The 17,999-nt window shown below is 29.1% G+C and overlaps 3 protein-coding genes across 6 annotated transcripts; 2 read left to right on the top strand and 1 right to left on the bottom strand.

The window, feature by feature from the left end:
• Nucleotides 1–1,599: 1,599 nt before the first annotated feature.
• On the top strand, nt 1,600–4,213 carry LOC124494260 (alpha/beta hydrolase domain-containing protein 17B). Of its 3 annotated transcripts, XM_075732058.1 has the most exons (6): nt 1,600–2,149; nt 2,329–2,597; nt 2,672–2,792; nt 2,910–3,301; nt 3,415–3,820; nt 3,889–4,213. In XM_075732058.1, exons 4-6 carry the CDS (start codon nt 2,929–2,931, stop codon nt 4,148–4,150), a joined length of 1,041 nt encoding a protein of 346 aa, XP_075588173.1. In that variant the 5' UTR covers nt 1,600–2,149; nt 2,329–2,597; nt 2,672–2,792; nt 2,910–2,928; the 3' UTR covers nt 4,151–4,213. The 3 variants fall into 3 exon arrangements, with proteins under 3 accessions (XP_075588173.1, XP_075588172.1, XP_075588171.1); XM_075732057.1 differs by having other exon boundaries at nt 1,601–2,597; nt 2,672–3,301; XM_075732056.1 differs by having other exon boundaries at nt 1,601–2,149; nt 2,329–3,301.
• Nucleotides 4,214–5,089: 876 nt separating this feature from the next.
• Nucleotides 5,090–7,336, top strand: LOC124493318 (dual oxidase maturation factor 1). The gene is given in 7 exon segments (XM_047056386.2): nt 5,090–5,459; nt 5,542–5,599; nt 5,663–5,890; nt 5,976–6,129; nt 6,201–6,333; nt 6,335–6,640; nt 6,725–7,336. Coding segments are annotated over 7 exon segments (1,440 nt in total). The 5' UTR covers nt 5,090–5,288; the 3' UTR covers nt 7,115–7,336.
• Nucleotides 7,337–7,430: 94 nt separating this feature from the next.
• LOC124494343 (uncharacterized) lies at nt 7,431–16,590 on the bottom strand. Of its 2 annotated transcripts, none has more exons than XM_075732052.1 (10): nt 15,493–16,590; nt 13,062–13,401; nt 12,499–12,901; nt 9,133–9,340; nt 8,884–9,045; nt 8,759–8,818; nt 8,616–8,687; nt 8,356–8,557; nt 7,990–8,297; nt 7,431–7,898 (listed from the first exon to the last, which is right to left on the bottom strand). In XM_075732052.1, the coding sequence occupies exons 1-10, from the start codon at nt 15,509–15,511 to the stop codon at nt 7,657–7,659; spliced, it is 2,016 nt and encodes a 671-aa protein (XP_075588167.1). In that variant the 5' UTR covers nt 15,512–16,590; the 3' UTR covers nt 7,431–7,656. The 2 variants fall into 2 exon arrangements, with proteins under 2 accessions (XP_075588167.1, XP_075588168.1); XM_075732053.1 differs by lacking the exon at nt 15,493–16,590 and adding an exon at nt 13,489–13,867.
• Nucleotides 16,591–17,999: the final 1,409 nt, after the last annotated feature.

Raw genomic sequence — 17,999 nt, forward strand, 5'->3', positions numbered from 1 at the left:
TTTAGGTCATAAGTTTGTGTGAATGTAAAAAAAAGGGCCAAACATAAATTCATGAATTAAATGAATGTTTTTGTAGTCATTCAATGTGAATTCATCATCATCATCATCATGACTGAGATCACTGGATGAATGAATGAATGGTAAAAAAAAGGTGAAACGAAAGAGTTGATTGACCTAAACGAGTTCATTTTATAGTCATTTTTTTTTCTTCTATTCAATCAGAAAAAATACGTGTTTAGACATTATCATTATTATTAGCTGCAAACTGCACGATTATTTGGATATTTTTTTTTAGTCGACGACCCCACAATGATCCCAACAACTTGTTGTCGTTGTTCACGAGAAAAAAATAACACACACACAAAAATTGTGATAAAAGGATTTAAGCAAAGAAGAAAATGGACAATGAACAATCAGTCTTGTCTATTTTTTTTCTTTCTCTAAAAAAAAAAAAAAAAAATATAACGGGATATTTGCTGTCCATTTGTTGTTGCATGCACACGTTTTTGTTGTTCACTCTTTTTATTTGGTTATAATTGACCATAAGGTCCATATGATGATGATGATGATGATTCAAGGTCATGCACATGGGTTCTTAGAAAATTATTTTTTTTCATCCAAAAAAAAAGCAAAAGCCTATGTGTAGTAGGTATTATTATATTTTTGTCGTGTGCCGGTGTGTTTAGAGATTGTTTGAAATAAAAGAAAAAAAAATCTCGACACACACACACGCACACATGCACAATGCAACCAAATAAAAAGCCAACAGGAAACCAAACCAAGCCAGGTCGATGATGTGTCAATGTCGAGACAACAAACAAACAACAATATTAAACGAATAGAAATGAAAGAAAGAACGGTATATACAATCGTAGATCGCGCGACTTGCTCGTGTTTCGCTGACCAAATGTTTTTTTTTTTTTTTTTTTTTTTGGTAGTAGATGATGGTGTCCCGTTATAGCCTTCGAGAAAATAAAAACGAACCAAAAACGAAAAAAAAGGTGTTCTACAAATATAAAAATAAAATCCAAATTTAGAAACTCGGCATCTGCCTTTACTATATAGATTATGGGCTTCTGTTAGAGAAAAAAAAATGTTTTTATTACAAATTCCTATGTATATGACATGACCTTTGGCGTGTGTGTGTATGTGTGTGTGCACATAAGCACCGGGTCCTGGGTCAAAACCCCAACACAAAAAAAAAATCTTTGCAATTATCACAATCATCATTGAAATCCGATGATTGTCCTCACATTTACACACACACACACACACACACACAAAACGTGTGTTCCAATGATGACCAGCAGATGATGATCAATGTACAAAAATAAAAATAAATTTCAAACTAAAAATTAAAACCAACAGTTGTATAGGTCAAATGGTCAAATGAATGATTTTTTGTTCTGACCAATTCAATCAAACAATAACAAAGAGAATGATAATAATAATAAAAGAATTTAAATTTCAATTAATTCAACTCAAAGATACTAGATGGCGACTGTTAACAAGAGTAAAGAATCCTGAATTTCTTGCACATTGTTGATGAGAGCCGGTTTGTTGTTCTCAAATTTTTTTTTTTTTTTTTTTGATGTTTTTTTTTGTGTGTTTCGTTCGTTGTCAGTGGTGGTGTTGTTGTTGTTGTTGGTCTTGCTTTTTTTTTTTTTTTTTTTTTTGGTGTGAGCCAACAACCCGTAAAACTATAATTCCATATACATCAAAACTATATGGCAACAATGATGTTGTTGATGGTTATTCAATAATGATGATGATGATGATGATTCATTGAAAATGTGTAATTTATTTCATTTCTTTGGCTATCTTACTGTTGTATAGTACATGTGAATTTGAGAATAATTCTTCATTCTTGAAAATATTCTTCATATAGTGAGACATTTTAAATGTGTTCATGTGTGTGTGTATGTGTGTCTGCGTGTGAAATATACAAAAATATTTTTACCACTTCTTTTTTCCCTCATATCTTGTTTGTCAATTGTTGGTGTTTTATTTTGTTTGTTTGTTTGTTTGTTTGTATGTATAATTTGTCTATTTTTGGGACAATATACTATCTAGCACTTTGAATATTTGAAGAATATTTATATAATAATTCAATATAAATTGAACAAGTTCCCAGAATTTCAGACAATAAGCAAGTATTTTTGTTTGTTTTTTTTTCTTTATTCCTAATTTTTCTCTTCATTTGCTTACTTGCTTGTCTGTACACTACCACTAATCATTCGTCATCATTATCAACTGTCTCAATTTTCACTTCCATAATGATAAATCACATACACACACAAACGATATCCAATAAAATTTAATAACCAGCCACGCCGCCATCATCATCATCAATGAAATTCGACGGAACGAAAAAAAACAAACAAACAAAAAATAATGATTAATCATAAAGATTCAAATATCAAAATCAGATGATCGATACATCATTTTTTCTTGTTGTTGTTGTTTCGATGGTGATCGATTGATTATAAACAACACATATAATGATGATCAACAACAATAATTGAAGCAATCATTACTTGAACGTATCAAACATCACCAAAGTTTAATTAAATTGACAATCATCATATCATTCCCGAGTAAGAAAGAGTAAAAAAAAATGAATTGAATTGTCTGTACTCAAGATTATTTTAAGATTCTTTTTTTTTGGAAGAAATAATAATAACCAAAATCACAAAGCAATTACGTGTATGTTTTTTTTTTTTTGGCCGAATTTTATTGGCAAACAATACTCCAATTACCAATAATAATAATCATCATCATCATTGTGAATGGTAATAATTTTTCGGGGGGCGTTAATTTTTATAATTGGAAACAATTATTATTCGAATCGAATACAATAACAATTGTGGAATTTAAAAAAATTCGAATTTATCGTTTTTGATTGATAGAGTGACCCATATACAATTAATGTCTTCAATATCAAGACAGGCATCATTGCCCAACGAAACAAACGTAGCCAACACCAACAACAACAACAACAACAACGACAACGACAATATTGTTATCGAAGCAACATCATCACCAAATGCTCAAAAAATGAATGGATTAACATTAAGTGAATTATGTTGTCTATTCTGTTGTCCACCATGTCCAGCACATATTGCGGCTAAATTAGCATTTTTACCACCGGAACCAACATATACAATCATACCAGATGATAATCATTCATCGAAATTAACATTAAAATTTTCTGAACGTGCCGATTGGCAATATACACAACGTGAATTAGAATGTTTCGAAGTTCAATATGCTCAATCAAGCCGTGGTAATCGTATTGCATGTAAGTTGTTAATGCATGCACATTGTTTTGATGTTTGATTTTTGATTGTTTATATTCAATTTTTTTTTTGACGTTGATAATGATTTTGTTTTATTTTATCAATTAAAATATAGGCATGTATGTACGAGCAACGGCTAATCCTAAATATACGTTATTGTTTAGCCATGGTAATGCGGTTGATTTAGGACAAATGAGCAGCTTTTATCTTGGCCTTGGTACTCGTATCAATTGTAACATATTTTCATATGATTATTCTGGCTATGGTGCCAGTACTGGAAAACCGTCCGAAAAAAATCTTTATGCTGATATTAATGCCGCATGGTTAACACTACGTAGTAAATATGGTGTTAGTCCGGATAAGATTATTCTTTATGGCCAAAGTATAGGCACGGTACCTACTGTTGATCTAGCTTCACGTTATGAATTAGGTGCCGTTATTCTACATTCACCATTAATGTCTGGTATGAGAGTTGCATTTCCTAATACAAAACGTACATGGTTTTTTGATGCTTTTCCAAGGTATTTTTATTTTGAAAATTATTTGTTTCAAGATTAATTTATGGAATTTTTTATTTTATCAATTATAGTATCGATAAAGTTCCAAAAATTAATTCACCAGTACTAGTAATACATGGTACCGAAGATGAAGTGATTGATTTTTCACATGGTCTAGCTATTTATGAACGTTGTCCACATGCAGTTGAACCATTATGGGTTGAAGGTGCTGGCCACAATGATATCGAGCTATATTGTCAATATTTAGAGCGACTCAAAAAATTCATATCGGTCGATTTACCTGCCTCTGGATCTACAGCAGCATCTACAACAACGACTACGAATCAATCGTAATAAAAAAAAACAAAACAATTCAACCAAAATACTTTCAAAAGAAAGAAAAATATCAAAATAAAACAATCAACAAATGAAAAATTATCATTATCACCATGAAAACAAAGCGATAAATTAGGGCTTTCTTTCAAATGAAAACTAATTTCAATTCAAAACCTTTAACACTTTTGCCTATTTAAAATTTTCGAGGTAAATAATGTTGGTCGTCGTGTACATAAATCACATCATATGAATATTTACACCAACCACCACCACCACCACTACCATATAAAAAAAAACAATTCAACATAATGCATCATCATCATGATGATGATGATGATTATGGAACGAAAGAAAATGGTGAATGACACACACATACACACACACACACAGACAAACTGATGAAAAACCAAAACTTACATTTTTTTCTTCTTCTTATCTTTTATTATCATTCATTTTCATTCTTCATTATTATCATCGAATCATTTTTTTTTTTTGATATGATCCGAATTTTTTTTTTAATTTTACGAAATTCTTATTTATTTTTTAAAAAACCATTATTATAACCAAAAAAAAGTGTGATGAATGAGAGAATGATGCATTTTTATTGGTAAAAAAAATGAATGAATGAATCTGTATTATTCATAATGAAAATCTGTTAACTGTGTTCTCTCTCTAATAATAATAATCTATATGTGCGCCTGTATAAAAAAAAATCGCACACATACACGTCTTTTGTGTTTTTTTTTTAAAGCTGATTCTGTGAAAGAATTCAAACAACAACAACAACAACAACAAAATTTTTTTCCATTTTATTTTCATTCATTTCTAAATAAAAAAAAATGAAATTTTTTTCTAAATAAAAATGATGATGATGAAACATTATATATTACGGTGTGTATTTGTGTTTATACAGCGAATTTTTTTTTGTCATATATATTGCCGCCAAATATTCTTTGAATCATTCATTTCCTGACAAATGTATCCGGTTGACTGTGTGTCGGTGTGTGTGTGTGTTGAAGGCTATATCCGGTTTCATTGTGTGTGTATTGATGAGCCATCATCATCAAGAATAATAAAGTTTTTTTGTTTTTTGTTTATATTCAGTGTTTGTGTGTGAGCGTCTTTGGTGTAATTAAATGGTTATATATTGATCATAATGTTTAATGATGAAATATTTTCGATATTCCGCCAGGAACATTATCCAACATTTTATAAATATAATGGATTGCCAAAAATTTGGATCGATATCAATTTATTTCGTTTGGTTGCATTATTTACAGCCGCATTATTGGCTTTTTTAATTATTATTCCGGGATTTCGTGGCAAGGTGTGTCTTTGTTGATGTTTTTATCAAATTTGATATGATCGATTAATTATTGATTGATTGATTGATTGATTATTATTTATAGAAATTTTCGGTCGTACTACGTTGGAGTACCAGTTTGGTCATTTTGTTTCTAATACTTTGTAAATATATTTAGTCAATTGATTGATTTTCAATAAAAATTATTCTTGTTTTGTTGATTGTAGATTGTAATCTGATGCCATATTGGGAACGTGGACAGATACGATCACAGATGCCATATCGTTTTGGACGAAATTTAAAAATTGATGCAACAATTGGACTTGATATTGGACTAAGTGGTATCAATATTACATTGATTGGCAATCCAATCAATCAACATAATGATACGATTGATTTTAATGAATATTTTGATTGGACATGGTCACAAGGAAAACCTGGTTTTGGTTATGATGGTTTGTTTGTTGGATGTAGATCTGTCTTTTAATTCTATAAAAAAAAATGTTTTTCTTTTCTTTTTTTTTGTGATTTGAAAAAAAGCTGGTAGTCTGCAAAAAAATTATCGTCGTGCACAATTTCGTGGCCTACCATATCCAATTCTATGGGTAGCTGAAACATTTACAATTGATTATGAATCAATACATATTGGTCGATATTATCGGCAAGCCGGTTGGCTGGCACATATATTCCTTTGGTATTTATTTTTGTATACAATTAAGTCAATGTACGGATTTGATTAATCGTTATTCATTCATGTTGTTCAAGGACGGCTATACCATTATTCATCTTGTGCAATATACTATTTCAAATGGTCATCTATTATGGATCATTATTCATTATATTTACTGGTATTAGTTTATTGAGTGCCAATTTTGTTCATGATGTTCTATTTACATTATTCAATACCATTAACATTGGCATTTGAAAATGGTTTCTTAATCACACATTATTCATGGTGTTTTTATATCAATCTAATCAATGGAATATTATGCATTATAATCGGTATTATTACATTGATTGCCGATCTCCGTTTACCGGATGAAACGGCCGAATTTTTCGGCAATGATGTATTACAAAGTTATGAGGATTATTTTGCCGATCCACAGGATAATTTTGGGCCAAATGAATTTCATAATATTCATTCGAAAAGCGATAATGAAGTTTTGTTACGAAGAAAAGAACAACAACAAGTGAACGGCGAAAAGGTATTTATATCCATGATTTTTTTTTATTCTTTTTGATTTTTCTATTTGTCCAAAAAAAAAACAAAAAAAAAATATATAAAAAAGGTCATGACACATCAAGCAATCATGATGGGTGGCGTAACAAGAGGATTAAAGAAACGAACCTTATCGAATCGATTTTCACGTTTTCAAAAATCAACAATACGTTCTGTCAAAAAACCGGATACACATACGAAGACGACAACGACGACAACCGATAGAAGACATTATCAGGATGATGAACCAAATAATAACTCTGCGAATGAAATCATTATAGATGATGATGATGATGATGATGATGACGGTGATGTTGATGTTGATGTTACGTTAATGTCAAACATGGCTAATGATGGTGGTGATAATAAACAATCGGATGAAATTCCATTATATGAAAATTTTCGTCAATTTTCAACCATCGGTGAAGAAAAGGAAGATGATGATAATAATGAAATGTAAATATTAATTTAAAAAAAAAATCAGGCTGCCATCTAGCGTTAGCGGTATTGATTTGAGGAAACCAAAAAAATTTATTCGATTCGTTTGTGTTTGTTTGTTTGTTTGTTTGACGAACAAAGATTGTGAAAAGTAAATATTAATCTCATGTGGATGATGAGAAAGAGAGTTTTAAATTTAAATAAATAAATAATAAAACTTTGCATTTGCATCAAATTTCATTTCATTTTTTCATTTTTGTTTTACATTTTATTTTATTTTTTTTTTGTATTTCAACACCACCACTTCCATCAAACATCAACATCCATTTCCTCTAAATTGAATGAGAAAAATTTTATTTTTCCTATTCAAATGTAATCATTCGTCAATGTATACGAATGTTAGAATTTAAAACAATCAAAATCATTCAAGAATTGATGGCCGATAAGTCAATTTTGTACAATTTTCAATCTGAATTTTCATTATACAAGGTTTGTAAATGTGTGTGTGTGTGTGTATGTGAAATTATAAGTATGAAATAATTATAGAAGTGAAAAATTGATTAATCAATCGTGATTGTAACACAGTGATGAGCAAAGGATGATAATAATAGTTATGATAATAATTGATCCAAGTCGTTGATGGTGGCCATTAGTTATTGATAATGATGAATTTATTTTCATTCCAGGTGTCAATTCTGGTGCCATATAATTTGTTTCATATTCCCAAATTTCATTTCCATCATCATCATTATCATTGCCATCATCATGAAGATGATTTCGGTTATTATTAATGTTCATAGTAAAGTCTGACAAAATTAAAAAAAAAATGGAAATGAAAATAAAAATAAGTCATTGTTGACATATATATGGGTTTTTTTCTTCAAATGTAATGTTTACCTTGATGATCTTGAGACTGATGAACATTTTTAATAATCATATTTTCCGATGTTTTAGTTGGCTTATCTAAATTATGATTCTGTTTGTTTTCATATAAATTTGAATTTGACTTTTGATTCGGATTCTGATTCTGATTTTGATATTTTCGTATGATAGTTGTTGGTCGTTGTGGTTTAATTGGTCGCCTTGTAGATGGTGGCCGTTTTCTTTCCAAAAGTTGTACAAAATTTTTTTCACTACCCATTTTATTTTTAGCTATACAATTATATTTATCAAAATCATTTTTCTGTATATCACTAATTTTGAGCCTAATGAAGCAAAATGTTAATTTTTTTTTTGATTACAACAAAAAAAACCATGTATTACCTGGCAATAAATCTATAGGAAATGATACTTTCATTCATCGATAATGTATATTTCCTATCACTATAAACAATTGGTGGTAATTGATTATTTTTTTGCCAATAAACATTAGCCCTTGGATAGGATTCAATATGACATTCAATTGTAGGATTGGCATTGATTATTGCTTCGACCATACGTTTATTTGTCCATATTATTGGTGCAACTAATTAGGATAAAAGGAATGTTTCAAGAATTTTTTCATAATTTAAATATAAACTTACAGCTGACGCCAAGAAATATTCGTTTACTTATGGTTGGCAATATACCATTGGAAGCAATACAAAGATAGGCACCTATATATAGCAAACCATATATCGCATTTACATTAGAGATTCAATATGAAAAAAAAAATTTTTGATTTTACCCATTTGATGTCTGGAAACATTTTTTAAATTCAAATGTTGACCTTTGATTGTCAACGATGCTTTTAAAAATGAAATGAAATGATTAATCACCAATAATTGATCAATTCATTATAGATTTACTTACAATCATTTGTTTGTGAATCCAATTGAATTGGTTGTTCATCTTCACGACGCCATAAAATCTGTGGTTCTGGCCGTCCATTTGCTGAACAATGTAATGTTGCCGATGAATTTTCTGTTATATCAAAATCTGAACTAGTTTTTTCCTCAATAAATGATGGTGGAACTTTTTTTTATTTTAAAATCATAATTATAAACCAGAAAAATAAAAAATGATAATTTTTCATCAACAATTCAACACACACAAACTTACCATTCACTTCTAGATGACCGATTTGTATACGCATTGGTTTTGTATTCACTTGACACATATAAAAACCACGATCCATTTCCTGTACATCATGTATGGTCAAATAAAATGTTGTATTCGCATGTGATCGTACTGAAATACGTCCATTTTTACTGATAACCGTATCATGCATGGCTAACAATACATGATGATCCTGATGAAACCAGACCAGCTGTCCGAGAACAAACCAAAAAAAAAAAAAAAAAAAAAAACGAAGAACGAACAAAAAAAATTCAAAAAAAAAAAAATAAAATAAAACATATGTTGATGAACAAAACAAAACAAAACAAAAAATAGAAGAACATAAACGATTCAATTCAAGTTTCAATTTTTTTTTAATTTAATTTAATTCAATTTAATCCAATATATATGCGCGATATCTCTAAAACATTTCATCCTTTTTCTTCATTACTCAACAATCATCATCATCATCATCAAAATAGATTATTACAATTATTGTTCAGTTGGTGATGATGATGATGATGATGATGATATTAAACTTGTCAGACAACACAAGTCTTTTTTGACAAGTTTTTTTTTATAAAAAAAAAAAATTTTTTTCGCTTGCTTTTCAACAACAACAACAAATAGTGAAAACTGCTGCTGCTGCTGCTACTGCTGCTATTCAAGAAACATTTAGCAAAACATTTCATATAGTTATATGTCATTGTTCCACAATCACAATTACATGCACTCGAGAATAACATTCCATTTCACAACGATTGTCTTGATGTCATCATCATCATCATCATCGTTTCATAAGTTTTCTATTCATTCTGTCATTCTGTTATTATTATTCACAGAATGATGCATTTCTTTGTGTGTATATGTGTGTGTGTGTGTGTGTCTATTGTGGTATATTTGTGTATATTCTGGGATGTCAATATTGTTGTTGTCACATCATTTTTTTTCAATAGGAAAAAAAAGATTGAAGGGAATATCACTGTGTGTGTGTGTGTGTGTGTGTTAGACTTGTTTTTTGTTTCTCTCTTTCTTTGTATGATAAGCATTTGGATTCTTTTTTTTTTCGTTAAAGATAATAATATGGTGCTAATTGGCCATCTATTGGTCATCTAGTCAGGCAGATCGACTGACCAACCAACCAGATCATCAAATTGATTGATTTTTGTTGTTGTTGTTGTTGTTGTTGTTTGGATTCATGTACGCTCATCATCATATCCTCGAATATATTGTGGGTATTGGAATGCATGAAATAAGGATTATTAATCAGGATCGAAAAAAAAGTATCGAATTTTTTTTTGTTTTGAAGATGTGTTGCATTAAAAAAAAATTGAAATCGATAAACTGATCGTGTGTGTGTGTGTGTTTGTGTGTTCGGATCGAACGCACACGAAATGATCCAGAATAGAAAATAAAAATGATCCATAACTGGAGAAAAAAAAATCATAACCGCTGAGCAGGCTAAGCATTAGTATTGTGAAAACCAAAAAAAAAAAAAAAAAATTTCATCAATCAAAAACAAAAAAAAAATTCTTTCTCTGTTTGAAACAAGTTGCCCAATTTTCGACGATTCTATCATTTTGAAATGATGATGATCATCATCATCATGATTATGATGAACAACTGGTCGAAATTAAATTAAATTAAAGTTAAATTTTCCATTTTTTCCCCCATTTTTTTCGTTCTTACCCAACGAAAAAAAACGGATGAATGGATCCGGAATATCTCCCTGAGAAAGGATTTTGCAAATTTTTTGTTTTGTTTTTAGCTTGTTTCATTTCATTGAAATATAAAAATTCTTTTGTTTCTTTTTTTTTTGTTCACCGCCAATATTATCGATTATAGAAGAGAATTAAGAATTTTTTTCCTCTTCGAAAACCAAAAAATAAAGAAACAGAAAATTCTTTGGAATTCTAGTGTGAAGAAACCAGTGAAAAAAAAATTCTCTATACAGAATTGAATGAAAATCATAAATGGAACAATGTATAATAATTCTATGACAACGAAAAATTTTTTTTTTCTTTTTTTTGGAACGGGTTAAAAAGGATTGAATTTATGGCAACTGGAAAACAAAACAGAAAAAAAAACACTTTCATTTATCATTTTTTGATATTATTTTTGTTGTTGATGAAATGATCACATTCTATTTGGCAATTCCAATTTTTCAAGATTCATAAGAAGAAGAATAAAAAAAAAACACAAAGACAAGTCTCAATTCCAAGAATAAGTAGAGAAGAAAAAATTTGAGTGACAAACAACATCGGTTTGTTCGAAATTTTCTTACTCATTCGCTAAATGATGGCTATTCTATTTGTAACCCCATCATATTACAGATTCAATTCAATTGGAAAAATGAAACCCATAAAAAAAGGCCGGGATTATTCATGATCATGATGATAATGTTGAAGGTCGACGACTAACCAACCGACAGACCGATTGTGAATTTTCTTTTGTTGTTGTTGCTGCTGCTGCTGCTGTACAACAAACGATTGTAACACAACAAATCAGTCATGACAATTAAATATGGTGGAATCTGTTTTTCATTTTTAGGCTGTCCATCATTCATTCATTTCATTCATTCCATTTTATTCATCCATATGTGGATATATTTCGTTTCTTTTTTTTATTATCGTCATTGAAATTGTTGTTGTTAGAATTGGCTACAACAACCAGGCCAGAATCCATTTTATTATTACTACACACTCTTTCTGTCTATGTATGTTCAGTGTTCTCATATCTCAAATTTACTAAATTGATCTTTTGTGTTGTCATCATCGTTTAACTCTTTATTTTATTCTCAATTCTCAACATTTCATATACGATTGTATGTATGTAATGTATAGCACATACAATCGCATATTATTTGCTTATTCAGCATCAGAATATTGTTCAAAAAAAAAAAAAAAAAAAAAAACACAAAACATTCACACACACAATGGGATAAAAAAAAGAAGAGAAAAAATAAAAAATAATGTGACCAAAGCTAAGTAATGATTAAGAATTGTAGAATTGTAGAATTCCACATGTGTGTGTGTGTGCGTCTTAAATTGAATCGAAAGAATTATTATTATTATTATTATTATAAGAGTTAATTAAAGAATAAATTCTAACTAAGATATAAAAAAAGGTCAAAAAATGTTATTATTCAAAGATTTATTGAATTTTTTTTTTAATTTCAATGAACAACAGTTGCAGCAGCAGCAGCAGCAGCAGCCATAATAATGATAATAATTATCTACCCGGCTGCTGTCGAACAACCGGATTCAAGTACATTGAACAGGAAGTAGTGTAAGAATAATAATAATCATCATCATTATTCAAATAATGAATTATCATCTCATTCACACACAAAACCAATGAATGACTTACACGAAAATCTTTTAATTTTGGAAATACACATTCAAATGTTGCATCACGACCAGCAGTAACGGTTATATTTTTCATTGTATTTGGCCAATCTGAATTATTTGGTGTTGCTGAAATGACGTGTCTTGCGTCATGATTCTGATGATGCTGATGCTGATGCTGATTGTGATTTCGATGATGATGATGATTTTTAATTTTATCATTATCATCCTGTTCATTATCATCATTAGGATGCAGATGTTGCTTTCTTTGATTTTTCAATGATGATATTTCATCTAAATCATTTAGTTGTTGGCCATCATCATCATCTTGTACATTTGTTGTTGTTGTTATTTTGGTTTGAAGATGATGATTCCAATGATTGTATGGTCGATGTTGTTGTTGTTGTTGTTGTTGATGATGATTCCTAATTTTTTTTTTCGATATGATGTTTTTCATATCGATATTTGATTCAAATAAGTAAAAAAAAAATGAAAAGAAATGATAACTAATTAGTATAATGATTCTAGGCTTGTTTTCATGTTATATTGAACATGATGATGATGATGATGAAATCAATTATTTACCACGATAATAATGAACGATGTGATCGTTGTATTAATGAAATATTTTTCCATTTATTATGATCAACATGATCAAATGAAGAAGATGAATAAGATTCAGTGGCCACAATAGAATTTATATTATGATTTATAATTGTTGTTGCCGATGTTTCTAAGGATGGTGATTCAATAATGATTTGATCATCATTAGGAATGTTTGAATTTTTCATTATAATTGTATGATGATGATAATCATTCTGTTTATCATTATTTTGATCCAAACAAACAATCATTGTTGTAGTCATCATCATCATCATCATCATCTTCGTGTAGAAACATCTGGTCAAAGTTGGCTTAATAGAATCTATAATAGAATCAAAAAAAAAAAAAAACAAAAAAAACAGACAAAATTAAATTGTAAATAAATATTAATCACACACAGAATATTGACCAAAAAAAAAAAAAAAGAATCAGGCAGGTAATCTCTGCACTGAATGAAATGAATTTTCGTTTGCATTAAATTTTCATTTCATTATTATTCAATCTGTAAATAAATTCTATCAAAGAATTATAATTATATATTCCATCATCATGATATTAATGATCATGATGATGATGATGACCATTATGGCACGTATTGGAATTTTTTTCTTTCCGGAATCGGATTTGTTATTCACATATGGAACATGTCTCTATCTATCTATCTATCTATTTACAATGTTTCTGGTTTGTATGTTTTCAATCATAGTTATGATATGGAAAATGAAATTAGAAAAAAAACAATCTACTGATGATTATCAATTATCATTATTAGTATTTTTTTTTTGTTTCAATGAATTATTAGTATTCAGCTGATCAAATCATATATATTGTATATGATGGATGCTGTTGTTGTAGTGGTGGTGGTGGTGGTCATTCGTACAGCAAAAAAAATACTTTTGATTTGGAACTTTTGAATTCATTTTTTTTCTACCTGATATCCGGTGGTGGATAAATATTTTTTTTTTTTCATTTCAGGTTTTTTTTTGTTTGTCTATGCTTTTTTGTTGCTGTTGTTGTTGTTGTTGTTGTTGTTGTTCCAGAATATTGTTTGTTTGAGTTTGTTTCATATCGTCATCATCACCAAGAGGTTTATGAGTGGAAATTTTTCATTGAATAAATTAATTAATTAATTAATGAAAATGAATTATAGAAAATTTATTTATCCACACACACACACACAGGTTTACTTACTCTAATTTTTTTTTCATCTGTTTATACTATCCAGGTTAGTTTTTTTTCCGGACAAGATAGAAAAAAAAGTAGGGAAGATTATGTTTATTCAAGCCAAAACATTATTGACAAAAAAATTGAATTATGATCATCATCATCATCATCATGTTGAGAATGAAAAAAAAAAATGTTTCCGGGAGCAAAATTAATTCGATTCCAATATATATGGCCAATGTGTGTAGATATTCATCATCACCATCATCGTCATCATCATTGTACAAACAAACAGATAAATGAATTGCAAAGCAACATCAGTAACAACAACAACAACAACAAAAGAATATTCCATCATAATAATAAACATAGATTAAAAGTATTAGGGCATTGTAATTTCTATTACGCCGAAAAAAAATCATCATTTGAAAATGAAACTTCTAACTTCTAACCACATTAATGATGATCATGATGATGATGATGAAAAAAAATCAAAGATAATGCCCATCAATGTTTATCTCATCAATATTTTCATCGAAAATACATTATTTCGGGCAAACAAAAACAGAAAAAAAAATTCGAATAATGAAAAAACAAACACCGAACAAAATGATGTTGTTTTGTTCTGTTCATAAATGACGAATATATCACCGATAGAAATAGTTTCGAATTTATTTGATGATGATTATCATTATATGTGATTAGGTCAGATGGCAAACAATAAACAATCATCATCATTTGATGATCCAAGTGGACAGTATAAAATGATTCATTTTTTTTAGGTTTCTGGATCGAGAAAAAAAAACAACAACAGATCTATGAACAAATGGATTTGAAATTTTGAACCAGCAAAAAAAAACGATGAAATTCAGTGATGCATTAAATTTATTATAGTTTTTATCCACAAAGATGATTGAAAATGAAAAAAAGCAAAATCTATGATGGCCGAAATAAAAAATTGACTCGTTTGTCTTTTTTTTTCATATACAAACACACACACACACACACACACATCATATATCTTGATGAAATTAACTTTTATCTGATTTGATTCAATTTCTACAAACAACAAACAACAAACGACGACAACGACGACAACGACGACGACCGTGGAAAACATCTCAGATAACTTCTTTATTTTTTTTCTTTATTTGAAAATTGATTTCAAGTTTACGAAAGAAAAATTGGAAAATTTTCTGAAAAAAATTCTTGTTCAAAAAATATAGAAAAATCATCATTTGAAACTTACAAGAATGATAAGGCGCCATTGTTTTTTTTTATTCTTCTTAATTTTCTGCTTTTCGTTTGTTGATCGGAATCGGAATTGGAATTTGTCTTTTTTTTTGAATGAAAATAAGGTGAATTTTTTTTTTTGGTCAATGAATAAACCAAATAATCACTTGTGGCAATTTCAAATGTTTTGAATGATTATGATGATCAAGTAGTGTCATCATCATCATCATCAATGATCACTATTACAGTTGGACCAAAGAGATAGATAGAAAATAAAATCGATTCAAATCGATCGATGATTGGTCATCATCAATGAACAATTAGGACAATTTTTGTTGTTGTCAGATCGTTGTGGTCGTCATCATTATTATTTCAATATAAAAACAATTCAGCGAAAAATAATAATAAAACACATTAAGAAGATTAACATTCGATCATCATCAATTTTGTGTAAGCCAATAATATTCTTGTTGATTAGTGTTGGTTTTGTTTGTTATGTGGTAACAAGAAGAATTTTTTCCTCTTATCTTTTAACGATTGAAAATTGGCTTAAGAATTTTGTTTCAATTGACAATTTTCAATCTGAGAGAGAGAGAGAGAGAGAGAGTGAGAGAGAAAAAAAAATCGTTATTCGTTGTCTAGGGCGATAATATCAATGGATAATTCTCAATAATAATAACCGGATAGATTCTGGTGATGATTAATTTAATTGACATGGTAAACACACACACACAAACACAAAGAAGTTATTGATGAAAAATTTCATTTTACGCATTCATTCAAGTTTTTTTTTATGATCATCCTCATGAAATTATAGGTAGTAAAATGATGATGATGATGATGACGAGAAGGATGGAACGATGGATCCAGCCAATTTTAATTTAAAAATGGTCGTAAATTTGATTATATTTTTGATGATGATAATAATATTCGTATTTTTATCGCATCAAAAAAATAAAAAAAATAAAAAAAAACCATCGTCGACAGAAAAAATTCCAATCGGTTGTGATTTGGCTATGGACAACAAACAAAAAAATTTCTTCACATAGAAGATAATCATACGCGTGTTCGTTTTCGTCTATGGCGTTTGAATGATTATTCTGAAACTCTTAATAGACCAATCACACATACACAATGGATCCCGATATATTTATATTATATTAAAGTGAAAAAAAAAAATTTCTGTCGATCTGGCTGGCGCGGATGTTGCGTAGCAAATGTGTTTGATGTGTGTGTGTGTCTCTGTGTGTGTGTGCCAAATGGATCGCATCCAATCATAGTGATGTGTTTTTTTTTGAGATGTATATGTGGCGGTACATCCACATGTGAACATATAATCAATGTTTTGGAATCCCGACAATGAAGACGACATTGCAACATAGCAATTTCAACTGCAACTATGACGAATAGAATAAAAGAAATAGTGGAAAAGGAAAGAATAAAGAAAATAGTCATTCAACATTTCACTACGACCAACAACCAACAAAAATAATAATAACCAATATATAATATACAAACAAGTCATTTTGTCTTGTTCCAAAAAGAGAGAGAGAGTCAAAGTTCCACTAGTGTGTGTACACTAGTCATTTTTTTTTTGTATTATTGAATTTCAACCAATGAATTGGTTTTTTTTCCTCTGGTTTTATTCATGGTCATGATTCATAGTGGTTCATTCTTATTCGACGACAACAACGACAACAACAACAACAACAAATGAAAAAAAAAATCACGATCGATATCTTCAGGATCAATTGGATTCCGATATTATGAAAGACTACTAGATTTGTAGACTATATTGTTGAGGTTTTTTTTTTGCTGCCTTATTACAATGTGAGATGAAATTCCATATTTCACATTAACAACTTTTTTTTCGGGTTATTTCGTGTTGTTGTTGCTTTGACTATGTCAATTTTTTATATTAGATCAAAAGAAAGAGTTCAGCCATCATCATCATTGGATTTTTTTTTTATTCATTACGATGATGTTAGTGGATCCATCAAAAGAAGAAAAAAAATGATGCATAAAACAAAAAAAAACAAAAAAAAAACAAAGTGATGAAGATAACAGCAAGACATGACTAGCTAGATTTGTTAACTTGAAGTTAACAAAGATCCAAAAAACAGAAAAAAAAGAAACAGAAAGTTTCTAGAAAATTGTAAATTCATTTTCATTACCATGGTGAAATATATCGTTTTTTTTGTTCTCTGGTAAATTTGTGAATGAAACAGAAACAAATTGACAACGGCACAATTGTGAGAGATGATGATGAGAGAAATATCATCATCATTGAATTTGAAAATAAAAGTTCAATATAAGCTATTAATAGTCTACAAAAATTTGAAATCATGTTTTTTTCCAAAAAAAATCTATTGAAAATCTTTATATAAAAAAAAATAATTTCCTTTACAAAATCATCCAGAAATGCCATGAATCTATTATGTACTCATCCATTTTTTTTTTTCGTTGTAGAGATAAAAATCAACGAAATGAAATGAATCACATCATCATGTTTTTTTTGTGCGA

Source organism: Dermatophagoides farinae, chromosome 6 (genome assembly GCF_024713945.1).
Source record: "Dermatophagoides farinae isolate YC_2012a chromosome 6, ASM2471394v1, whole genome shotgun sequence".
In the NCBI taxonomy this organism is placed as follows: domain Eukaryota; kingdom Metazoa; phylum Arthropoda; class Arachnida; order Sarcoptiformes; family Pyroglyphidae; genus Dermatophagoides; species Dermatophagoides farinae.

Coding starts and splice junctions, on each gene's coding strand:
- LOC124494260 (XM_075732058.1), top strand. CDS start 2,929: ATGTCTTCAATATCAAGACAGGCATCATTGCCCAACGAAACAAACGTA. Junction 3,302..3,414: donor CCGTGGTAATCGTATTGCAT/GTAAGTTGTTAA, acceptor ATTAAAATATAG/GCATGTATGTACGAGCAACG. Junction 3,821..3,888: donor TTTTTTGATGCTTTTCCAAG/GTATTTTTATTT, acceptor TATCAATTATAG/TATCGATAAAGTTCCAAAAA.
- LOC124494343 (XM_075732052.1), bottom strand. Junction 12,902..13,061: donor CATCGTTCATTATTATCGTG/GTAAATAATTGA, acceptor AAAAAAAATTAG/GAATCATCATCAACAACAAC. Junction 8,819..8,883: donor GGATTCACAAACAAATGATT/GTAAGTAAATCT, acceptor CATTTTTAAAAG/CATCGTTGACAATCAAAGGT.